General features: G+C 53.7%; 3 protein-coding genes across 6 annotated transcripts; 2 read left to right on the plus strand and 1 right to left on the minus strand.

The window, feature by feature from the left end:
* The first annotated feature begins 234 nt into the window (after positions 1 to 234).
* SEMA4G (semaphorin 4G) lies at positions 235 to 13,940 on the plus strand. Of its 3 annotated transcripts, XM_019988643.2 has the most exons (17): positions 261 to 353; positions 1,085 to 1,141; positions 3,305 to 3,771; positions 3,871 to 4,019; positions 4,287 to 4,349; positions 7,225 to 7,323; positions 7,445 to 7,538; positions 7,684 to 7,797; positions 8,002 to 8,171; positions 8,256 to 8,425; positions 8,691 to 8,835; positions 8,964 to 9,186; positions 9,593 to 9,708; positions 9,856 to 10,031; positions 10,231 to 10,292; positions 11,646 to 12,703; positions 12,831 to 13,940. In XM_019988643.2, the coding sequence occupies exons 3-16, from the start codon at positions 3,648 to 3,650 to the stop codon at positions 12,473 to 12,475; spliced, it is 2,535 nt and encodes an 844-aa protein (XP_019844202.1). In that variant the 5' UTR covers positions 261 to 353; positions 1,085 to 1,141; positions 3,305 to 3,647; the 3' UTR covers positions 12,476 to 12,703; positions 12,831 to 13,940. The 3 variants fall into 3 exon arrangements, with proteins under 3 accessions (XP_019844201.1, XP_019844202.1, XP_019844203.1); XM_019988642.2 differs by lacking the exon at positions 1,085 to 1,141 and having other exon boundaries at positions 235 to 353; XM_019988644.2 differs by lacking the exons at positions 261 to 353; positions 1,085 to 1,141 and adding an exon at positions 1,149 to 2,623.
* On the plus strand, positions 12,885 to 21,352 carry TWNK (twinkle mtDNA helicase). Of its 2 annotated transcripts, XM_070780678.1 has the most exons (6): positions 12,885 to 13,160; positions 17,661 to 17,787; positions 17,980 to 18,220; positions 18,356 to 18,463; positions 18,765 to 18,906; positions 20,099 to 21,352. In XM_070780678.1, the coding sequence occupies exons 1-6, from the start codon at positions 12,885 to 12,887 to the stop codon at positions 20,417 to 20,419; spliced, it is 1,215 nt and encodes a 404-aa protein (XP_070636779.1). In that variant the 3' UTR covers positions 20,420 to 21,352. The 2 variants fall into 2 exon arrangements, with proteins under 2 accessions (XP_070636779.1, XP_019844204.1); XM_019988645.2 differs by lacking the exon at positions 12,885 to 13,160 and having other exon boundaries at positions 16,042 to 17,787.
* Positions 14,732 to 15,878, minus strand: MRPL43 (mitochondrial ribosomal protein L43). The gene is made up of 3 exons (XM_019988652.2): positions 15,735 to 15,878; positions 15,539 to 15,645; positions 14,732 to 15,423 (listed from the first exon to the last, which is right to left on the minus strand). Exons 1-3 carry the CDS (start codon positions 15,863 to 15,865, stop codon positions 15,182 to 15,184), a joined length of 480 nt encoding a protein of 159 aa, XP_019844211.1. The 5' UTR covers positions 15,866 to 15,878; the 3' UTR covers positions 14,732 to 15,181.
* Positions 21,353 to 23,055: the final 1,703 nt, after the last annotated feature.

Raw genomic sequence — 23,055 nt, forward strand, 5'->3', positions numbered from 1 at the left:
TCCTAGGTCTGAGGGGTAGGAAGGTGGGATAAGTCCTTACAAAGCGCACAGGGTGATGAAACCACCACCAGGGGGCGCGGCCCTAGGGGGCGGGACACGCCAGACGCCCGAGGGCACTGTGTGAGCCTTGACCTATAGTATAGGGTGGGGATGCGAAAGCAGAGAGCGCCTTTCCCCGCACCCTTCCCTGCTGGCCCCGCCTCCCTGGCCCCGCCTTCCAGGCCCCTGCTCCACCCCCGGCTCCGCCTCCACCAGCCCCGCCTCCGGCCGCGGCCCCTTCCTCCCGCAGCTGGTGCTGTGGGGCCGCGGAGCCGCGCATCGCCGTCTGCATGGCCGGGGATCTGCGAGCAAAGGTGAGACAGGCGTGGAGTGCGGGCAGCGGCAGGGCCTGCGCCGGGGGGCAGGGGCCAGGCCAGGCCTTCCCTACGTCTGTTAAACCTTCCAGGCTCGGCCAGGCCTTTCTCACCGCCAAGTCCCCTAGTCCCGCATAAAAGCTCTAGAGGGGCGCGGGCCAGGCCTCGGGCGGCGCTGGTCGCAGACCTGCCACCGCAGAGTCGGGATCTGGAGTGGGGCGGGGGCCCGCGTGGTGAACAGTGCTCCCCGGGATCTGGGTCACGTCTCCTGGCGTCTGGCGGGATCGAAGGAGAGCTCGTCCTCGAGCTGCAGCAGGAGAGACTGAGGTTAGATCTGAGGAGAGGAGAGAACCGCAAACTGTCCAGGATGAAGGAAGGCGAGGGTAGCGGGGGAGGGGCTCTCAGGCCAGGAGAGACCATCATCCTACTGGGCAGAGAGGGATACCGCCTACACTAGGCGGGTGGACATCTGGGATGAAGGTTGACAGCCTGCCTATCCTACATTGATCCTGTTGGCTACCCTCCTCGGTTCCCTCCACCCCAAGATCTAATAGCGGGAAGGTGGTCAGAGTTCAGGGGGCCGGCCCTGGGGGAGGATCGCAAGCTTTGGAACCTGAGATAGTGTGCGGGATGTGGACTGGAGACCTTGAAGCCTTGTGGTCACTGGGGGAAGGGGATGGCAGCTCCGCCCGTCCCCCCGACCCATTTAGCCCCACCCTCCTGCCCAACAGGTTAAATGCAGGCTGAGCGCTCCCAGCCCAAATTCCATATCTAGAACTGCAGTAGAGGTGGGTTAAGTTACCTGTTCCATTGCATCTTTACTTTGCTACATCAAGGGGCCTCCTCCTGCCTGGGTTATGTAGCCCCTCCATCCCTTGCAAGACTGGCCTTGACCCATGCACGCATCCTATTTGAGCATCTGAGATCAGAAACTTCCCTCCTCTTTACACACACACACTCACAAACACAAACTTGGATTCTGGGCTTAGAATTAGGACTTTGGGGAAGGGAGGCAGGGTTCTGCTCTACATCTCACCCTCAGTGGATACTGATAGCCTCCAAGCCTGCCGTGAGAACTGGACCCCTATGTGTACATATGCTTGTCTCTGTGTAGATGTAATTGTGTGTTTGAGGACTGTGTGCATATAAATGTAGTTGATCCTTTTGTGGACATGATGGTGCCTGACTCACTGTATCCGTGGGATTGTGTGCGTGTCCCTACAGGGGCAGGACCCTCCTGTGAATAGGTGTACAGTCTTCCATAGGGACATGTCTGGGTGTATAACCCTCTTTGTTAATCCCTGAGACTGGGTGCCTTGCTAATTGAATGGGCATGTGAATACAACTTTACATGTAAATATGTATAGACAGGTGGCAGGCCCTTTAGGTAAACATATGTGTGCAGACCTCACTGTGAATGTGTGTGGCTGACTCTTCATGTGTATGTGTGCTCATAGCCCTCCTATGAATATGTATGTGTGTGTATCTATGTGCATGCACATCTCCCTCCTCTGGACACACGTGACTCATTTAAACCTCTGTCAGTGTGCCAGGCACCACGCTCTGAGTGGTTCCTCTGACCTGGGGTGTATTCCTCTTGCCCAATCCTAGAGACTGATCCCTCCTAGCCTTAGGGCTCCCCCCGCCCCTGCCCCACTTCTGCACTAAGCAAATAGGAGGCCCCAAAGGTAAATAGGTGTGCCTCCACAGTGAGAGATGGGGCCTGGGCGGTTTGCCTGGGGCCTCTTGCTGCCCCAGCCCCCAGACCAGGATCCGATGCCCCTCCTGTGGTCCAGGGAGCCTCTTCAGTCTACTCATACGCCATTCTCCATTTTTGGGCTCTGCTCCAGAACAGTAGTGACCTTTACCTCTTGAAAAAACCCTCCAAATTCCGGTTTTCCCCCTGGCCAATTCCCAGTCCCTGCCCTCTCTTCAAGGCCACCTAGTTAATATTTGACCTGGAAGGAAAGGGAGAGGCCAGTGGCGCTTCTGGCTTTGTCTCATGAGATTGGGTGAGTCAGGTTTTCTCCACACCTAGCCCAACCAAGGAACTTCAGAGATCAGACCTGAAGTTCAGGGGTCAGATCAGACCTACCACCTATCCCAATCCCATCCCCATCTGGTTGCCATGAGGGAGGGTCCAGGTGTGGTAACAGTATCCAAGATGTACCAAGGGAGGTGGCCAAGGTCTCAGGGACCCTATCGTTCACCTTTTCCTTGTTGCTCATGCCTCAGTTAAGTGACCTTGCACGCTCGAGCTTCCTGTTCAGGTATGACAACTGCACTGCTGAGAGTTGGGGAGGGAAGAGGGGGCAGATACCCACCTTGGTGCCTGTGAGTTCCTGTTTGCAGGTAGGGGCATGTGTGGATGCTTAGCCAGAGGATACAGTACAGACTCGCATGGGCAGGGCAGAGATGTGCACCCCCTTGGAGAGGAATGCTGAGGAGGAGAAGTATCTAATTAAAGAGAAATTCCAGAGGGAGCTTTCAGGCCAGGGAAAAGAAAAAACAAAGGGAAAATAGGACAAAATAAACAAAGGCCCATTAAGCATCTCTGCCCAGGCCTTCCTGCATAAGGCACCCCCGCAGGCGGAGGGGCAGCTGCTGCCCGAGTTGGGTCTCACTGTTGGGAGAAGGCATTCTTCCTGAGAACCTGGGCTCTACCAAGATGGAGGCCTAGCTTAGCTTCTGACTAGGTTACAGAACGGCTGTCACCTGAGATTTGGGTTGAAGGGAGTCTAGGGTCTTGTAAAGTGGGCAAGCTCCACCCAGCTTCCTGCATCTGAACAGCAAGGAGGACAGAATGACGGGGTTCATCCTCTTGTGGGAGTTTCGTAGATGCTGGGCCTCCTCGCTTTGATACCACCTGAACTCAGAGGGGAATGCTATCTACTTTCCATCTACACACAAAAGAAAGGACTTTTTTTCTGTTTGTTTTTTCTTTTCTTCAGAAAACAGACCTCAGTGAACCAGAACTAGCCCTGCTTTTGGGGCAGGGTGACCCCACCAGTGATCTACAACCCCTGTGTGACCCCACCATGGAATTTGTAACTGATGCCGAGAGGCAGTCTGGAATCCACCCCTCTTCTTGACCTCTTACCTGGGATTCCATGGCCGCACAATCATGTGATTCCATGTCTTCCCGATTCCAGGACCCTCCCTGGCCCCATGACCTCTGACCTTCTAAGCAACCTCCCTGGACCTTAATACCCTGTGACTATTCTTCCCATCATCCCCCAACCTCTGGCCCTGGCTCCCTTTGGGAGTCTTGTTGGTCTGGGCCTCCCCAGGAAGATGTGGGGGAGGCTCTGGCCCTTCCTCCTGAGCTTCCTCACAGCAACTGCAGTCCCTGGACCCTCACTGCGGAGACCATCCAGAGAACTAGATGCCACCCCACGGATGACCATCCCCTACGAAGGTTTGACAGCCCCAACCTCGAAAGGCAGCAGGAGCCGGGGGCTGGAGGTGGGGAGGCAGGCAGTCCCAGGGCTGGGCTCACAGATCCCGCTCTCCCCAGAGCTCTCTGGGACCCGGCACTTCAAGGGCCAAGCCCAGAACTACTCAACACTGCTGCTGGAGGAGGCCTCTGCAAGGCTGCTGGTGGGAGCCCGAGGTGCCCTGTTCTCTCTCAATGCGCAAGACATAGGAGATGGGACTCACAAAGAGGTCAGCCCCTGGAGCCTAGACCGCCCAGAGGGTATCCAGCTTCATTCAGCATCGTAGGACCTCAACTTCCTGGAAACCCTGTCAGTCCTCTGTTAACCCCCTGGTCAGACAGCACTGCCTTTCCTGGCCCAGGTCTCCTTTACATCCAATGCTCCTTCTGACACTTTCCTCACCCTGGGGCCCTATCACCTTGTCCCACAGGTAATGGGGAGAGGCAAAGGCATTGGGTTCTATGCATCAGCCTATTTCCTTTACCACCCCCTCCAGATTCGCTGGGAGGCCTCTCCAGAGATGCAAAGCAAATGTCATCAAAAAGGGAAAAACAACCAGGTATGTGATCCGCCCTGTTCCCAACTCCTTTCCTTTTTCTCTTCAGTGGGGGCTATCACAGTTGGTGGGGACACAGATGGAGAAACAGATCAGCCAGTCAGTTGCAGCAACCACAATAGACACTGTGAGTGCCACTGGAGGGGCCGGCCTGGGAGCGATACTTGTAATGCAAACATCTGGTGACCTACTAGTGTGGTTTTGGATATTATCTTAATCTCCTCTGGGCTCCCAAATAATAATCATGATAACAATAGGTAATCTCTAGTAAGTGCTGACTTAGCTATTATCTAATTTCATTCTAAAATGATCCTAGGAAATGGTGTTATCCTCCACTTTCAATGAGAAAAATGAGGCTTTGGTCAAGGAATAGCTCAAATACCCACTTTTCCATAGGTATTAGTGAAGTGTCAGGGTTCCTTGGTGGTTCAGACAGTAAAGTGTCTATCCTTAATGCGGGAGACCTGGGTTCAATCCCTGGGTCAGGAAGATCCCCTGGAGAAGGGCATGGCAACCCACTCCAGTACTCTTGCCTGGAGAATCCCATGGACAGAGGAGCCTGGTGGGCTACAATCCATGGGGTTGCAAAGAGTTGGACACTGGACATGACTGAGAAACTGACACTCTCTAGTGAAGTGTCAGCCCTTTCTAGCTAAAGAACAGAATGTCTGCAGGGGTCCTATATCTGGCTATCTAACAGATTTATCTGGAGAGCTTTTTACACAGTTTTTATTTTTTTGTGGCGTGGCATATCGGAATCTTAGTTCCCCAATCAGGGATCGAACTGGCACCCCCTGCAGTGGAAGGACAAAGTCTTAACCACTGGACTGCCAGGGAAGAACCTGGAGAGCTTTTTAAAAATACCCCAAGGCCCACAAGCTGGGGGATTCTGACTTAGTGGGTCTGCGGCACTTAAAGGCGTCTCCAGAAGATTTCATCAAAGGATGCCTCTAAGTGTAACATGGGTGGAAAATAGAGCTGCTGAAGCATATGGAGCCCAATTTATGGAGGGCTGTTAACACCCAGCTGGGGGTTTGGATTTTATTCTGACAGTAGTACCCTCACCATTTGATATTTTAGAGACTTTCAAACTTTAACATGCACTCGAATCACCTGGGTGTATTATAAATGCGGATGCTAACTCAGAAGGTCTGGGGAAAGGCCTGCGATTCTGCGATTCTAATGAGCTTCCAGATGAAGCTGACACACTGCTGGTCCCGGATCATTCTTTGACTTTAGAAGAACATTTCCCAAAGCATGTTCTGAGAAGCAATAATTTTCAAAAGAGATGTTTAATAGTTAGATGAGTTTGGAAAATGCTGTATGCTCAATCCTACAATGCACAGCGATACCCTTAAGGCTTTGAGGTGTCTCCAGTAAAGGTAGCTTTTACCTGTGGTTTTCTATTCATTTGACCACAGAACTCCCCCTCCCCGATCCCCCCTTTTTAATGGAAACATCTTGGGGAAACACTATTTTAAGAATACTTATCTGGTCTCAGGCACTAAATGAATTAAAATAGAGTGAGTCTGGAGGGAAGAAAGGTAGTGCGGAGGTGGGGGGCATCATATGGGTCAGAGGAGGGAGGCCTGAGCAAGCTGGTGGAGAGGAGGGCTGGATGCCAAAGTCTGCACCTGGTGAGAGTGGGGTAAAGACATAGAGGCCTGCATGGACTCAAACCCTGGGTAACAGACAGGAGGAGGAATCATTAACAAGGCAAAGAAGTCAAGAGGGCATCGGCTTAGGGCATTTGATAGGCAGAGAAGGCCACTGGCTGCAGGAGGGTGAATGAGGCCAGAGGAAGGGGCAGGGCTCTGTCATGTAGGGCCAGGAGCATGTGGGGCCCTATGTTCAGGACTCTGGTGAGTCACAGAGGGTTTTAAATACAGCAGTGACATGATCTGGTTTACATTTTTAAAATATGCCTTGGAAAGTGGGTTGCAAGAGGGTGCTGACTGGTAGAATCTCTCTGAAAGGAAAATCCAGACAATGGTAACAGCAGTCTCCTTTGAAGGCAACAGGATAAAAAAGGAGGCTGTTTACAACATATCCCTTTGTACCTTTTGAATTTTACACCGTGTGCATGTATTCCTCATTCACTGAATCAATAAACAGCTTTTGTAAAGACAGGCAGAGAGGTGGGGGAGCTGTCAGGTGGTCGCTGTGGCTGCCCAGGGAAGAGATGACGGTGATAATGTGGACTAGGGTGGTGGCAGTGGAGGGGAAGTGGACCAAGTCATGGGACGTGTAGGATAAAGACTTAATCACGGAGAGACTGAATGTGGGGGTGAGGGAATGGGAAGCAGCAAAGATGACGCCTGGTTTCTGGACTGAGTAATAGGATGGACGGATGAAGTGAGGTGGGAAAGACTGGAAGAACAGGTTTAAGGGAGAAGATGCACAGGACGGAGGAGGGGATGAGCCTGGTTTCTGACAGCATGAGTTCGACATGTCTGTGGGCTAGCAGGTGGAGCAATGGCTGGAACCTGGGGGGTAGGTTTGGTAATGCCACCCTGAAGTGGGTGTGGGAGCTCCATGACTGGCAGACGGTGCTGTGAAGATGCAAGAGAGAAGCATCTTCAGGTGGTGAGAGCCCTTGGAGCCCCCAGACTAGGGGACTACAGAAGATGCAGGAGAAGCCAGCCAAGTGTGTCAGGTAAGCTGAGCTAGCCAAGGGAAGAGCAGTCATGCCCCTGGGAGACCAAAGGACAGCAAGTTCCCAGGAACAGTCTGTGTCCTGAGCAGTGAGAATACCCACCAGGATCTTAGAAGGAACCGTTTGTCCTGTGGGTGGGGGCAAGAGCCAGACCACAGAGCTGGCCTAATGGAAGCGGTCTCTAAGGAGGCCCGGGGCTCACAGCCCTCATCTATCCCACAGACCGAGTGCTTCAACCATGTGCGATTCCTGCAGCGGCTCAATGCCACCCACCTCTACACATGTGGGACTCATGCCTTCCAGCCTCTCTGTGCAGCCATTGTGAGTGTGTTTGCCCCTGCCCTGACTGCCGCCCCTGCTCCCTGACCCTGGACCCGTCTGACCTTCGGCGACAACCCCTGTTGTCCTCAGGATCACTGACTTTGGGCCCTTCCTCCCCCAGGATGCTGAGGCCTTCACCTTGCCAACCAGCTTCGAGGAGGGGAAAGAGAAGTGTCCTTACGACCCAGCCCGCGGCTTCACTGGCCTCATCATTGGTAAGCATGCTCTCCTCTCCACACAGGCCCCTCAACCACAGGCATGCTGTGAGACATGGATCTCATTGCTAGGACTTGCCACCCATGTAGTATTATGTGTCTTGTGTGTGATGTGTCTCTCACGCTGGGCATGTTCATGCCTCAGATGGAGGCCTCTACACAGCCACTCGGTATGAATTCCGGAGCATCCCTGACATCCGCCGGAGCCGGCACCCACACTCCCTGAGGACAGAGGAGGCACCAATGCACTGGCTCAATGGTTAGGAGGATGAGGCCCAGGGTGATGGGGGGCAGGGGACTGTTTCTGCATCCGTACTCCCTTGGGCAGTTGACCATCATCCCATCCCCAAATCCCCAGGTGAGCCTGTCTCTTCCTGGGTGTGGTTGAATAAGGGCAGTGTGGTGGGGGTGGGGGCAGTGGGTGGAGATCCCCAAACTATCTCAGAAGCTACCTGACCCACAGATGCTGAGTTTGTGTTCTCCGTCCTGGTGCGGGAGAGCCAGGCCAGTGCCGTGGGTGACGACGACAAAGTTTACTACTTCTTCACGGAGCGTGCTGCTGAGGAGGGTGCAGGCAGCTTTGCTCAGAGCCGCAGCAGTCACCGCGTGGCCCGTGTGGCCCGGGTGTGCAAGGTGAGGAGGACTGAGGTCAGGGCAAGGGTGTAGAGGCTGAATCTCTGACCCTGGCCACTGACCCCCTGCCCCCTGCCCCCCCAGGGAGACCTGGGAGGGAAGAAGATCCTGCAGAAGAAGTGGACCTCCTTCTTGAAGGCACGCCTCATCTGCCACATCCCACAGTATGAGATGCTGCGCAGTGTCTGCAGCCTGCAAGCTGACACCTCAGCACACACACACTTCTATGCGGCCTTCACGCTGACCACACAGTGGTCAGTTCAGGGATGGCGGGAAGGCGAGGGATGGGGACAGCATAGGGACTGGAGCAGAGGTCAGGGGAGATGAGATAGGACCCCCTGGGGGGAAGCCAGCTACAGACGGAGAACTTCAGGCACGTCCAGGGGTCTGCTGCCACTCAGGAGAGGGCCTGTGGACTTGGAGCTGGCATTGGTCAGGGCGACGGAGGGCTCCAGGCTGGGCAGGTAGGCAGGCTCCTTTCGGTGTGACTCAGCCTCCTCCCCTCCATCCCATCCTTAGGAAGACCCTCGAGGCCTCAGCCATATGCCGCTATGACCTGGCCGAGGTGCAGGCTGTCTTCGCAGGCCCCTACATGGAATACCAGGATGGTGTCCGGCGCTGGGGCCGCTACGAGGGTGGGGTGCCAGAGCCCCGGCCTGGCTCGGTGAGTGCTGAGGCCTGGGGTCAGTGCTGAGTAGACAGGACCCCTAAGATGGGGAGGAGGTGTAACCTTGTGGGGAGGGTGGGCCAGTGGTAGAATTCTAAGATTCACCACCCTATCCCCCACCACAGTGCATTACAGATTCACTGCGAAGCCGAGGCTACAACTCATCCCAGGACTTGCCATCTCTGGTTCTGGACTTTGTGAAGTTACACCCACTGATGGCTCGGCCTGTGGTGCCCACACGCGGACGGCCCCTGCTGCTCAAGCGCAGTGTGCGCTACACACACCTCACGGGGACACCTGTCAGCACACCTGCCGGACCCACCTATGACCTGCTCTTTCTGGGCACAGGTGCTTCTGACCCCTGGCCTGAGCCCTTTGGTGACTGCTGGCCTGAGTCCTTGATCCCTATTGACGTCCAGTCCCCTGGAGGACCCTGATCACAAAACCCTGGTGACCACTGATGTTGATTCTTCAGTGAACAATCACTACTGGTCCCCAAGGACCACTAGCTCTTGGTGACTGCTGACTCCTGTCACCAACCACAATGACATTTGACCCTGGTCACTAATGCTTCTAAATCCAATAATTCTTGCCATGACTAGTTTGGAGTTTCCAATCTCGGGAGAACCCACTGCTACTGGCTGAATCCTTGTCCCTGACCTCAGGACTCCAAGCGGTTCCCGTTAGGCTATTTATTGCAGGGGGCTGAGAGTAGATTCCACTGGAGTCTGACCTTCTGCCATTCCCATACCAGCTGATGGCTGGATCCACAAGGCTGTGGTCCTGGGCTCTGGGATGCACATTATTGAAGAGACACAGGTGTTAAAGGAGCCCCAGTCTGTGGAGAACCTGGTCATCTCTCCGATGCAGGTAGCCCCTGACTCATGACCCTCAATATTCTGGTCTTGCCAGAGTAGACAGAGGGAGGTGGGAGGCTGGCCACTGGCTCTGTGTGTGTGTGTGTGTCTGTAAGTGGGAGTGAGGTGCTGCCAACCAGCTGTTCTCTCTGACTCCTAGCATAGCCTCTACGTGGGGGCCCCAAGTGGCATCATCCAGCTACCACTGTCCAGCTGCTCCCGCTACCGCTCCTGCTATGACTGCATCCTGGCCCGGGACCCCTACTGTGGCTGGGACCCCAGCACCCATGCCTGCATGGTGACCACCACCATAGCCAACAGGTCCCAAAGTAGCAGGTGAGAGGCATGGGAGTCGGGGGGAGGGGGGCGCTCAAGGGTCCCATTTGCCCCGGGGATCAGGGCCTAAGGGGTGAAGGAGGGCCTGCCAGCTGCGGGGAGTAGGGTCCAGTTGTTAGTAACAGCTTTACTGACCCTTCCACTGGGCAAACTACAGCCCAGTTCCCCTTGTTCTTGAATCCCAATCCTCTGTCTCCAGGACAGCACTCATACAGGACATGGAGAGAGGAAACCGAGGCTGCGAGGGCAACAGGGACACAGGTAAGTGCCATCATGGTCGTGTGTGGGTCTGGCAACATAGTCTGTCATCTTTACCATCTGATGCCATCCGTATGTGCATATATATATCTGAATGACTCTGTCTGTGCTTTCACTGAGAATGACCCGGCACAGAGTAAGTATTCAACAAACATTTGTTGCAAAACGAAAAGTTATAAATAAGCAAACAGGTTCAAGATGTGAAGTTTTTCCTCATTTCTGGAGCTTACAGCCAAGTATGTGCACAGGCAATTAAATGATCCCACAATAAATTACAATTCTTTTCTTTGGCTTTTTTTGATACAAAAGAAATAATTACAACTAAAGGATTTGAGAGATAATAGGTTCTTCCCCAAGGAAGATCAGATGACTGAGCTGATATCTGAAGCAAGAGCAATAATCATAATAATCATAGCTAATATGTACCGAGGATTTACCATGTGGCAAGCACTGATCAAACACATGCATTTCGTTTGTTCTCAGAGCATTCCTATGAGAAAGGTGCCATTATTACCATCTCCATGAGGGGCAATCTCTCCGAGTAACAGAGAGAATAAGTAAACTACCCAAAATCGATCAGTTCTTTGAGAATTTGAGCCTAACCCCAAGCAGGCTAACTGGAATCTGAGCTTTTGTTCACTGTTATGCTTTCTCCTCCAAGTTAACCTGGCTAATACAGGGCATGAGGAAGGGGATGACACCCAAGTAGAGGGAAGAGCAAGCTTGGTGTTTGAACAAGAGAAGAGGCTGGAGAGATGGGCAAGACTGTGCTGAGGCAGGGGGATGGCATCATCAGCTTAGTGTTTTTAAAAGGTCACCCCACTGCTGCATAAAGAATGGATTAGGTGAGGGCCAGCAGCTGGGGAAGGAGAGACGTGAACAGGTCTGAGAAAGATTGTGGAAGCAGAATCTTAGTGAGGGTTAGATACAAAGGTGAAGGGGAGAAAGAGACAAGGGAAACTCAGGTTTCTGGGAAATGGCTGGTGGTGCCATACACAGTGATGACAATTCAAGAAAAATACCCAGTGTAGTCTAAGAGGGAGCTTTTGGCCTCAGTTCCTGTGACACGTCCAAGAGATGTACGGCACGTAGAAGAAAGTCAAGTCTACGCTCAGTAGAAAACTCTTTGTTGGAGGCAGAGATGAGGAATCACTGGTAGATGTCAGGAACTGAAACCAGTGAGATGGGCCCACTGAACCTTGCGTGGGAGCATGAGCACAGAGGGCTTAGTCCTGCAATTCTAGATTCTGTGCGTGGTGCTGGGGATCTAACAGTGAACCACCTGGCTTGCCATCTCCAGTGCGTCCCAGGATAAGCAGGCACTGACCACGTTCTCCTGTCCCTTGCTCCCTCCAGGGCCACCACCACCACTGAAGACCCGTTCTGTGCTCCGGGGTGATGATGTCCTATTGCCCTGTGACCAGCCATCCAACCTGGCCCGGGCCTTGTGGCTGCTCAATGGGAGCATGGGCCTGAGCGATGGGCAGGATGGCTACCGCGTGGGTGTGGATGGGCTGCTGGTAACAGACACGCAGCCTGAGCACAGCGGCAACTACGGCTGCTATGCTGAAGAGAACGGCCTCCGCACCCTGCTGGCCTCCTACAGCCTCACGGTGCGACCAGCCACTCCAGCCCCTGCTCCACAAGCCCCTGCCATGCCTGGGGCACAGCTGGCACCGGATGTGCGGCTGCTCTACGTGTTAGCCATTGCTGCACTTGGTGGCCTCTGCCTCATCCTGGCTTCCTCCCTCTTCTACGTGGCCTGTCTTCGGGGAGGTGGACGAGGGCACCGTCGAAAATACTCACTGGGTCGGGCCGGCCGGGCAGGGGGCTCTGCTGTGCAGCTGCAGACAGTCTCAGGCCAGTGTCCTGGAGAGGATGATGACGGTGATGATGGGGAACGGGCTGGGGGCTTAGAGGGTGGCTGCCTCCAGATCATCCCCGGAGAGGGAACCCCAGCCCCGCCGCCGCCACCCCCCCCACCACCACCAACTGAGCTGACCAATGGGCTGGTGACGCTGCCCAGCCGGCTGCGCAGGATGAATGGCAACAGCTACGTGCTCCTGAGGCAGAGCAACAATGGAGTGCCAGCGGGGCCCTGCTCCTTCACCGAGGAGCTCAGCCGCATCCTGGAGAAGAGGAAGCACACACAGCTCGTAGAGCACCTGGATGAGAGCTCTGTCTGAGCCCAGCCTCCCAGGACAAATGCTCTTCCAAACCAGCCTGCCTGTACCAGGCTGGGCCGCTGCCTCCCCAACGGACACCTTACCCTCATCCCCGCAACTCCAGGCCTTTCTCCCAACATTGTGATGTCCCTGTAGGGCTGGCCAGCATCAGGCCCAGCCAAAGCCCCCTTCTCAGTCTCTCCACAGACCCATCTGTGAGCAGCCCAGGTCAACCGGTGCTCCTCAGAGGTAGGTGCCCCTCAGGCTCTGCAGTCCTAGCCCCCACTCCTCTTCCTTTTTAACCTAAGCACTTGGGAGGAGAGGATGCCATCTTCCTGCCCCATTTGTCTGCTTACACCCTTCCTCTTTCTCCCAGGCAGGGCTCTGCAGGTCCAGGTGGCCTCAAGGTCACCACCCTCTGCCTGGCCCTATGTGCTGGATGGTCCTGAAAACAAACCAGACCTCTGCCAGCCACCAGAGCCACCTGAGCCCTGCGTGCATTCACGTGCACACATGGAAGAATGCCTATCAGCTGGGCTGCAGGGCCCCACCCCCACCTCCTGGTGCATTCCTGCGTTTCATCCCTTCTTCTGGACTTTGGGTACCCTCTCAATTGCCACCTCCCATCCTATCTAGTCTTCCTGTAGTCCCAGCCCCATGTGATGACCTCTTTGACAAGAGCTTGGCAACAGGCCAGCCTGGGAAGGTAAGACTACTGCATCCTTCCCTCTTCTCCCCTAACGTGTAGCCCTTGTGAGTCAGCCTCCCTACTCCCTGGTCACTCTCAGGAGTGCCAGAGACAGCTCCGGGCATGGTCTTCCTCACGCACATGTGCTTACATTTCCATTCACATGCACCTTCTGAGCCTCCCCTTGCTGCATCGAACCTGTGTCTGTCGGATTTGGTCCATGAACATTTCAGAGGGAGACCTGTCTCCCATTTAGCTGTCCTTGCAGACACTTCCTTAGGACGGGTGACCAACACTGCACTCAATGAGCCAGCCTCCCTTTTGGGGACCAAGCATTTGCTGCCCCTAGATCAGAGCAGGAGGAGGAGAGATCTGATGTCTCACCTGGCACTGATGCCCGTTCTCGGAACTATGCAAAGGGCAGAGGCTGGGAGTCTGGATGCTTGGCTCCCACCCCTGTCCTACCTCACCGGGGCACTTTCAGGGTCCAGGGGCCTCTGAAGTCTCCAGGCCCACATGGGACAATCAAAACCTGACTGAGCTCCCCCATTTCCCTCGGGTGAGGATGACTGTTATTTTTGTAGCTGAGAACGTGGAATCCCACGGATTTTTACTGCCCTTCACCCAACCTCTCCTTCCTCTACCCCACAATGAATGTATTTATTGTAAACTGGCTACACTTCTTTAGAAATGCCACCGCTCACCACGCAGGTAGGCGGGACAGGCATGTGACAGAGTGGGGAGGCTGGGCTCAGCTCCTCCCCCTACTGTTGGTTAATAAATACCCTTTTCCCCACAGCTACTATGAGTGGTCTGCTTGGTCTAGGCTGGTCTTCCCCTGATCACCAGGAGACAGGCTTCTAAGCTTATGATAAAGATGCTTCAGGGTGGGCTTTGCTTTCCATAAAACCATTTTCAGGGCTTCCCTAGTGGCCCAGTGGTAAAGAATTTGGCTGCCAATGCAAGAGACATGGTCCGGGAAGATCCCATAAGCATCTAAGCCCATGCGTCACAGCTACTGAGCCTGTGCTCTAGAGCCCAGGAATACAACTACTGAGCTGTTCGCCACAACTACTGAAGCCCATGTGCGCTGGAGTCTGTGCTTCACAACAAGAGAAGCCACCGCAACGAGAAGGCTGTGCACAACTAGAGAAAGCCAGTGTGCAGCGATGAGGACCCGACACAGCCACAAATAAATTATTTTTTTAATTTTGCAGAAGTTGGGATCCTCAGCTTCCATCCTGATAGTCCTGAGCAGGCACACAGGCTTTTTAAAATGATCACTATTTACTGATCGTGGTGATAAGGGGATGACAAAATTAATGATAATTCAAGAATTCATACAAAAGTTTCTAGGTTTTTACCTCCTGGCTCTTTTTCTCATCATCTCCTCCCCTCCCTAGGTCTAGAAGATGCTGCCTTTTAATCAGATGGTCTGAGAATCACTCTTTCCAAGGGTTAAGCCTAGATTAATCATATGGCCTTTGATACTACACCATCCTGAAGAGTTATTATTCATTTTGCTTCTGGTTTTAGGATAGTCAAAAAATGGTGTTACAGTTTTAAAATGCACATATTTTGAAGCAGACTTCAAGTGTGACCTTGGCAAATTTATTAACTTCAGTTTTCTAATCTGCACACAAACATTCACATAGATATAAAGGGCCTAGCCCAATGCCAGGCTCACAGCAGACTCTCTTGGTCACTGGCTACAGAAACAGGCCAAAAGGAATTCTTCAGAAGCCAGCCTTGAAAGCCCTCACTGTGATTTGAGATCACTATTATTGATTTGGATTTAAGAAATGAAGACCAAGTCAAATCTCTGAAGATTCTCAGGTTTCAGGATGTCAACTGGCTAAGAATGAGGAGACTCACAGTCCCTGCCCCTCACGGTGGACATCAAAAGAGACAGGCAGCTCTTCTTTATCCCAAGCAAAAGTACCCATTGGTGGGCTTCATCTGTCTCCCGTGAAGCAAACCAGGAGCAGGAACCACCTCTGCTGGAGTAAAAGTCCAAACTGTGGGTACGGAGTTGGTCTTCATTGTGCTGGCCGCTGGGTCGGGGCAGGATTCTGGACCTCTCGAGGGCGCAGCCCGCCCAGTGCTGTCGGTTTGTTGGTGAAGGGGTGCCACTGACCCTGGATGCTAGGACTGTCCGTGTGGAAGGGCTTGCGGATGCGGATCACGTCCAAACCCGACTGGTCGGCCAGCTTCTGCACCAGCGTGGCGATCTCCTCGACCGACTTGCAATTGAGGCTCTCCTCGCGCACAGCCCCATTAACTGGTCGAAGGGAGATGGGGATAACAGAAGCGAAGCAGGGGTCAGACGAGCGGCAGGCAAACGGGCCGAACCCCCCTCCGACGCCGCCCTCCAGCCCTCGCCCGGCCCCACTCACGGTATTCGGCCACTACTCTCGGCACACAGCACGGCCGCGGGTTCACATATATGACGACCCCGGGATTCCGGCGGGCGAAGTCGGTCACCTCCCGTTCCACGAACTCCCTGAGGGACCCGAGAAGGGTGAGCAAGGTGACCCCTGACCCGGGGCGACAGCGGCTGGAGTCGCATCCCCGCGCCCTTCCTCGGCTCACCTGGCGCCGCGGGACGAGGGCGCGTCACGGCTGAGGCTAAAGCTGAGCCGCTGCAGCTGCTGCACGTAGCGACCCAGCCCGTTGTGCAGGACACTCGTCAGGAAGCGGCTCGCGGTCCCGCGGGCAGTCATGGCCACAGCTCTCCAGTCGCCAAGCCGGGTCTCGCGGAGTGGAGGCGGGACGAACCAGAGGCTTCCGCTTCCGGGGACACTTGCAAGGCGGCAGTTTTGCTTCCGAAGTCACGGCTAATGGCTCGCGTGTGACCCATGTTGCAGGCGACAGGGGTTAGACGAGAGTGGTGACCCGGGGGCTGGGGTCAGGAGCGGCGGAGCTCCTAGCCGTGGAGCCGAGGAAGCCACCCGGCGGAGGCACGACGGGCGCTCCTCGGCGGGAGCGGCGGAGCGACACTGTAGTCGCCTGGAGTCCCCTTGAGAGGAGCGGTGGAGCGGTCCTTTAGGAGGGGGCCCAGAGGCGAGGGACCACGGAAGGGACACAGACGGCTGCAGAGATGAGGACGACGAAGAGGGGCAGTGGAGGGGCGGTAGTGGCGAGGAGATGATCGAGAGACACCGCGTCAGGAAGGGGCAGCGCGGAAGGTGGCAAAGGTGAGGTAGCTGTGGAGGGACCGGCCAGAGGAACGCGGACGTGAAAACGTCCTCTGGCGTGGATGTGAGGTAGCAATGTAGAGGGGCTGAAGAGGATTCAGAGGGAGAAGAGAGCTGCGTGCAGGGTCCCTAAGGTATGACCTAGTAGTGAAGGCACCTGAACCAGGCTAAGGCATTTCAAGCAGTAACTTCCTCCGTTTGAGTAGGAATGTGGGTCCTCCTCCGAAGCGGGTACCCCCTCCGCATCCTGCTGCCCCTGCGTGGGGCGTGGATGGGACGGAGAGGCCTGCCCCGAAGCTTGGCCCCCGGCCCTCCTCGCAGACGGTACAGGAAGGAGGCTCTTCCCGCCTTGGAGGCACCAGTGCTGCCTGTAACCACAACTGAAATCCGCCAGTATTTGCGGGCCCGTGGGATCCCCTTCCAGGATGGACACAGCTGCCTGCGGGCACCGAGTCCCTTTGTGGGGGCCTCAAAGCTCAAGCACCAGACTGGTGCAGCTTCCTTCAGCCTCTTCATTGACAAGACCACTGGCCGCTTTCTCTGCATGACCACCCTAGCAGAGGGGAGCTGGGAAGACTTTCAGGCCAGCGTGGAGGGGCAAGGGGGTGGGGCCAGAGAAGGGGTCCTACTCAGTGAGGCCCCAGAAGCTGAGGACAGTGAGGAGGTCCGGAGGATCTGGGACCGAGCCATACCTCTCTGGGAGCTGCCTGAGTCGGAGGAAGCCCAGCTAGCTCGCATGATGTTTGGCCTCACCAAAGTGACAGATGACACACTTAAGCGTTTCAGCGTGCGCTATCTGCGGCCTGCTCGCAGGCTTGTCTTCCCTTGGTTCTCCCCTGGAGGTTTGGGATTGCGAGGCCTGAAGCTACTAGGGGCCGAAACCCAGGGCGATGGGGTGCAGTATATGGAGACCACCATTCCCCGGCCTGGTGCCTACCACAATCTGTTTGGGTTACCACTGATCAGTCGACGAGATGTTGAAGTGGTATTGACAAGTCGTGAGCTGGACAGTCTGGCCTTGAACCAGTCCACAGGGCTGCCCACTCTAGCCCTACCCCGAGGAACAGCCTGCTTACCCCCTGCCCTGCTTCCTTACCTCGAACAGTTCCGACGGGTTGTGCTCTGGCTGGGGAATGACCTTCGGTCCTGGGAAGCTGCCAAGTTGTTTGCCCGAAAACTGAACCCCAAACGATGCTCCTTGGTGCGGCCTGGGGACAAGCAGCCCTCTCCCCTGGAGGCTCTGAACCAAGGCTTAAATCTTTCTCGTATTCTGCGTACTGCCCTGCCCGCCTGGCACAAGTCTATCGTGTCTTTCCGGCAGCTTCGGGAGGAGGTGCTAGGAGAACTGTCAAACGTGGAGCAGGCAGCTGGTGTTCGCTGGAGCCGCTTCCCAGACCTCAATCGTCTTTTGAAGGGACATCGGAAGGGCGAGCTGACAGTGTTCACAGGTAACCCTTTGGAAACTTACTGCTTGGGTGGGTTTGGGGGCAGAGGATTAGATGACTAAAGCATGTGGGTTTGGGCCATAGTAAATGTTTAAGAGGAGCCTTCCCCTCCCAACTTTGAAGCTTCTTGTGGATCTTGGTTTCAAGGTTAGGGCTTTACTTCCTCACCCAGGTCTGTGTTCAACCCCTGTGCAGGGCCAACAGGCAGTGGAAAGACAACATTCATCAGTGAGTATGCCCTGGATTTGTGTACCCAAGGAGTGAACACACTGTGGGGTAGCTTTGAGATCAGCAACGTGAGACTAGCCCGTGTCATGCTGACACAGTTCGCTGTGGGACGACTGGAAGAGCAACTGGACAAATACGATGAGTGGGCTGACCGCTTTGAGGACTTGCCCCTCTATTTCATGACTTTTCATGGGCAACAGAGCATCAGGTGAGGTTTCCAGGCCTGGGGCTTTCAAAGAACAGGAGGGCAGGAGAACAGACTCCCAACAGAGTCTTCAGACTGCCGTGGTCTAGAGATTACTTGTAACTGACTCTTGAATTCATTGTCTCTTCCTCTTCCCAGGACTGTAATAGACACAATGCAACATGCAGTCTATGTTTACGACATTTGTCATGTGGTCATCGACAATCTGCAGTTCATGATGGGTCATGAGCAGCTGTCCACAGACAGGTGACATCCTCCTCTTGTCTAGCTGTAACCCGCTTAAACACACATCTTCTCAGGCAGCTGGCCTCTGGGTAAACACTGTACGCTTGTTTTCTGACATATGTGCAGGCACATACCTCTCTATATGTATTTCTGTCTTTATAGAGGTGTGCGGTATGACAGTGGTAAGTGTGGACAGGGATTTAAGTGTGAGTCCTTGGGTAAAGGGAAGTAGAGTGATGTTGTGGTAAGATGTGAACGTATCAGGAGTATGTGTTCATTCTTGTCCTTGTGTGTCTGATAACCTCTTTGCTCTGTTGGGCAGGATTGCAGCTCAAGACTACATTGTCGGGGCCTTTCGGAAGTTTGCAACAGACAGTAGCTGCCATGTAACACTGGTCATTCACCCCCGAAAAGAGGATGATGATAAAGAACTACAGACAGCATCCATTTTTGGCTCAGCCAAAGTAAGTGGACTTTAGAGGATCTCAAGCCATGGAGAGTAGAGGGGGCAGGTATGACCAGGGACAGCCCTCATTCAGCCTTAAATCATTTTGACTACCCATCTGGAACAGGCAGGAGGCAGCTGCCTCTGGAGTCATGACATGAAGAATATATGTGCTATGTATTCTGACAGTGCAGTGGTGAAGACTGTGCTTCCAATGCAAGGAGCGAGGGTTGGAGACCTGGTCAGGGAACTAAGATCCCACATGCCATGTAGCACAGCACAAAAAAAAGGAGACAGTGATTACAACTCAATATGATAATACTTGGGGCTTCCCTTGTGGCTCTGCTGGTAAAGAATCCGCCTGCAACGTGGGAGACCTGGGCTCAATCCCTAGGTTGGGCAGATGCCCTAGAGAAGGGAAAGGCTACCTACTGCAGTATTCTGGCCTGGAGAATTCCATGGACTGTATAGTCCATGGGGTGGCAAAGAGTCGGACATGACTGAGTGAGTTGCACTTTCATGATAATACTAAGAACTATGATAGGCAGCACACGTATTTGGGGAGAAAAGCCATCTGAGTCAGCCTGGGACATCTGGGGAGACTTCTTAGAAGAGGTGTCAACAAAGGTTGGGTTGGGTTTTGGCTAACAATAGGTATGAAATAAGCAAGTAAGTGGGAGGGCCCTCTGGGCAGCAGGATCAGCCTAGCATCCTGGAGCTTCCATGGCACACTGAGTGAATGCCTACTACGTGCCAGGCCTGGGCTGGGCACAAGGAAGGCAGGGCAAGGAACGTAAACTATGTGCCATGATGAAACGGACATGGAACTGGGGGAAAGAATGACAGAAGTAGAAAGATGCTGGTGCCTTTCTTATTTATGGGGATCAAGAATGTTCTCTCCAGGGAAGTGAGACATTTAGACTGGGACCTAAATGTAAGGAGCTCAGGTTGAGTGAGGTGGCGATCCAAGGAGCCAGATGTGTTAGCAGCAGAGGGAACAGCATGTACACAATCTGGGACAGCAACAGGATTGTCAGGGAACTAAAATACTCAAGTGACCCCAGCATTTTGGTCAGTAGTTCGGAGAGCTTTGGTGACAGGGGAAGTACTTTTCCTTTCCACATTCTTGCTATTCCTGCACGCTCAGCCTTCCTTTACGCTCCTCTGATATATCTTCTTGCTCCTTCTTCCTTCTGCCCCTTATCTCCCAGGCAAGCCAGGAAGCAGACAACGTTCTGATCCTGCAGGACAGGAAACTGGTAACTGGGCCAGGGAAACGGTATCTGCAGGTGTCCAAGAACCGCTTTGATGGAGATGTAGGTGTCTTCCCACTTGAATTCAACAAGAGTTCTCTCACCTTCTCCATACCACCAAAGAGCAAGGCCCGGCTCAAGAAGATCAAGGATGACAATGGACTAGTGGCCAAAAAGCCCTCTTCTGGCAAAAAGGGGGCTATGCCCCAGATCTCTGAGACTTGTTCCAACCAGGCCCGCAACCCCAACCAGCCAGACCTCTCCAAGCCTTCAAGGTGAAGACACTGCAGAGCTGGACACTGAAACAAGCCTAGCAGGACAGTCTGGGGTAGAGGCTGTCAGTCCTCTGCTAGGGCTGCCTCTGTCCTGTAGTTGGGAGCTATGGGCCCCTGTCTCAGTCTGAGGGGCCTAGCATAGGGAATGGTTTCATTGCGAGAGAATTCAATTTAGCAAATATTTGAGAACCTACTATGTGCTGGGCTTGGTTCTAGATTCTGGGAATACAGCACTGACAAGACAGATGAGGTCCCTGCTTCCATGGAACCTGTAACCTGGTAGAAGAGACAAGCAGTGTGCAAACACACAAAAAACATAGTTCTCAATAGTGAATATATGCTCTAAAGGAGAAAAATACAGTAATGTGATAGTGCTTACAGGCTAGTTTAGAGTAAGATTTGAAAAGGTATCTCTGAGCAGAGGACATTTGAGCTGGGACCTTTAAAGAACTAGGATTGAGCCATGTGAACATGTGGAGAAAGAGGAATCCAGGCAGAGGGAAAAGTAAATACAGAGGCCCTGAGGTGAGAACGAGCAAGGTGAGGTCAAAGCAGGGGGGTCAGGCTCCCTGAACCTGTAGGGGAATAGGGGAACTTCTTGCCAAAACTCCAGCCCAGGCTTTCAGAGCCAAGGGGTGACATGGTGGACACCAAACTCCTCTACCCGCCACTCTGAAGCCTCCCCTGAAGTGGTGCTTACTACCATCTGATCTAGGTGCTTCACCCTTGTATATAACACCAGGGCTAGCTACAAAGGTGGAAGCCTGGAAGAGAGCCATGGAAGGGCACTGTGAGCCCAGAGTGCCTGCCACCTAGACACTCATTCCATGGTATGCTGCTTCGGACTGCTGGAGTGGATGCAATCATGACTTTTTGTAGAGGCTTTTCCAGTTTTACTGAAAAAAAGAAAAAAATATATATATTTTTTTCCATTGCCTTTGTTACTCTGCTTTTTCTTATTTGACCACCAGGTGTCTCCCTAGTCTTTAACTGGATTTTCCTTGAACTGAATTTACCTCTCACTTTTTGAATTGGGAGTGGATAAGCCCCCTCCCCAACTCCATCTGAGCTGTGTGCTCCCAAGAAAGCAGGATTTGCGTGCATGCACACCCTTATACCTCTTCATGTCCTAGGGAAGATAGGATGGTGCTTCTTTATCCCTGTCTTCCCTGAGGATCTCCATGTGATCCCTGGCAGAGGTGTGGGTCACTGGGCCCCATGCCTAAGACCTTTCCTGACCAGCTGTCCCTCTGTGACATGAGTCACTCAGGGCCTCGCTCATTGTGGATTCAGGCTCAGCATATTCTTATCTGCTCCCCACCCACTTCCATTTCCCTCTCCTTGTACCCTCTCCGGGTTTCTCTTATGTTAGTGTGTGTTAGAACTCGGTCTCTTGTTTAAAAATGCAGAACCTAGGCCCTACTCTTCCCCCATTCCTGACACACAGGCATTTCTGATTCTGGAGGTTGCAGGACTCCTTGTTTTTAAGAAACTCTGAAGGAGATCATAAAATAAAAATAACTTATGCAGAAAGAGACCATGTCAGAAATATTGGTAAATGATAACACTTTCCCATGTCACTTCCTCTGATATTCTAAAGTCTGTTTCCCTTTAGATTTGCCTGCAAGAGTAGTGAGAATGAAAGATGTTCTAAGGGGGCTGGGGAGAAGCCTTTTGTTAAGGAGAGTATTTGAGGTGGGGCGGTGGGGGAGGGGGGTGTCCTGCTTCCTGGAAGCAAGGCTGCTTTATCAAGCATTCCCTGAGGTCTGGAACCCTGCGGAATGGTTTGGGGTCTCTGGTCTGTTGTGTGTGAGAACTGTGACTACAATTGTTTCCTGAAACAGACCCTGGAACAAAGCTGTTCTCTGGGGGGAGGGAAGGGGGACCTCCTCCAGGGCCTCCCTTCTTGGGGGTCTCTCCCAGACTGGCTGGAGCCAGCCCTCCTAATCCTGCAGTAATCATTACCAGCCGCTGGCTGGTCTAGGCCTCATCCAGGGTCTATAACATTGAACGTCAGCCATGCCTTCCAGATGCACACTACCAGGTCAATCCTACCTGTAAGGATGTGGGTTCCACATTCTGGTCTTCTGTGCTCAGGAAATCTTTCAGGGATTTCCAATAGGAGACTTTTCTGAGGTCTATGAATTGGGGATAGGGGGATAGATACACACTTGCCTGTCTTGCCCCACCCTCCTAGCAGACAGCCCACAGAGCAAACCAGAATGGTAGGGGGGAGGGGAAGCTAATGATCCCCCAGCCCCACCCCTACACACACACACATTCCATTACACACCTGTCTTAAACCCCTCACGTGAAAATTAGCCCAAAATATTTCAGGAGCCCCTGGAGCCCAAGAAGTAGCAGTTAATCCCTGGGTCCTATGTATGGTCCCTAGGAGTCAGTTTCTGTACCCCGCCAAAGTGGATTGAGGCGAATTGCCTGGGCTAGAACCAGTACTCAGCCTGTGCCCAACTGGAATCTTCCTGAGAGCTGAGGCACAGCCTGGCCCAGTAGAGTCCAACTGGATCTGCAGCCTTGTCCTCAGATTCACTAACCCACTTGGCTGTAAGGGGGCAGCTTTGGTCCTCCATCCCTTCACTGGGGATGGGTCTCAGAAGAGACTCAACTCAAAGGGCTCCT

Source organism: Bos indicus, chromosome 26, assembly GCF_029378745.1.
Source record: "Bos indicus isolate NIAB-ARS_2022 breed Sahiwal x Tharparkar chromosome 26, NIAB-ARS_B.indTharparkar_mat_pri_1.0, whole genome shotgun sequence".
Lineage (NCBI taxonomy): Eukaryota > Metazoa > Chordata > Mammalia > Artiodactyla > Bovidae > Bos > Bos indicus.

Coding starts and splice junctions, on each gene's coding strand:
- SEMA4G (XM_019988642.2), top strand. CDS start 3,648: ATGTGGGGGAGGCTCTGGCCCTTCCTCCTGAGCTTCCTCACAGCAACT. Junction 4,020..4,286: donor GAGATGGGACTCACAAAGAG/GTCAGCCCCTGG, acceptor CACCCCCTCCAG/ATTCGCTGGGAGGCCTCTCC. Junction 10,032..10,230: donor AACAGGTCCCAAAGTAGCAG/GTGAGAGGCATG, acceptor CTCTGTCTCCAG/GACAGCACTCATACAGGACA.
- MRPL43 (XM_019988652.2), bottom strand. CDS start 15,865: ATGACTGCCCGCGGGACCGCGAGCCGCTTCCTGACGAGTGTCCTGCAC. Junction 15,646..15,734: donor CCCTCGTCCCGCGGCGCCAG/GTGAGCCGAGGA, acceptor CGGGTCCCTCAG/GGAGTTCGTGGAACGGGAGG. Junction 15,424..15,538: donor GAGAGTAGTGGCCGAATACC/GTGAGTGGGGCC, acceptor CCCTTCGACCAG/TTAATGGGGCTGTGCGCGAG.
- TWNK (XM_019988645.2), top strand. CDS start 16,548: ATGTGGGTCCTCCTCCGAAGCGGGTACCCCCTCCGCATCCTGCTGCCC. Junction 17,788..17,979: donor CGAGCTGACAGTGTTCACAG/GTAACCCTTTGG, acceptor ACCCCTGTGCAG/GGCCAACAGGCAGTGGAAAG. Junction 18,907..20,098: donor CCATTTTTGGCTCAGCCAAA/GTAAGTGGACTT, acceptor CTTATCTCCCAG/GCAAGCCAGGAAGCAGACAA.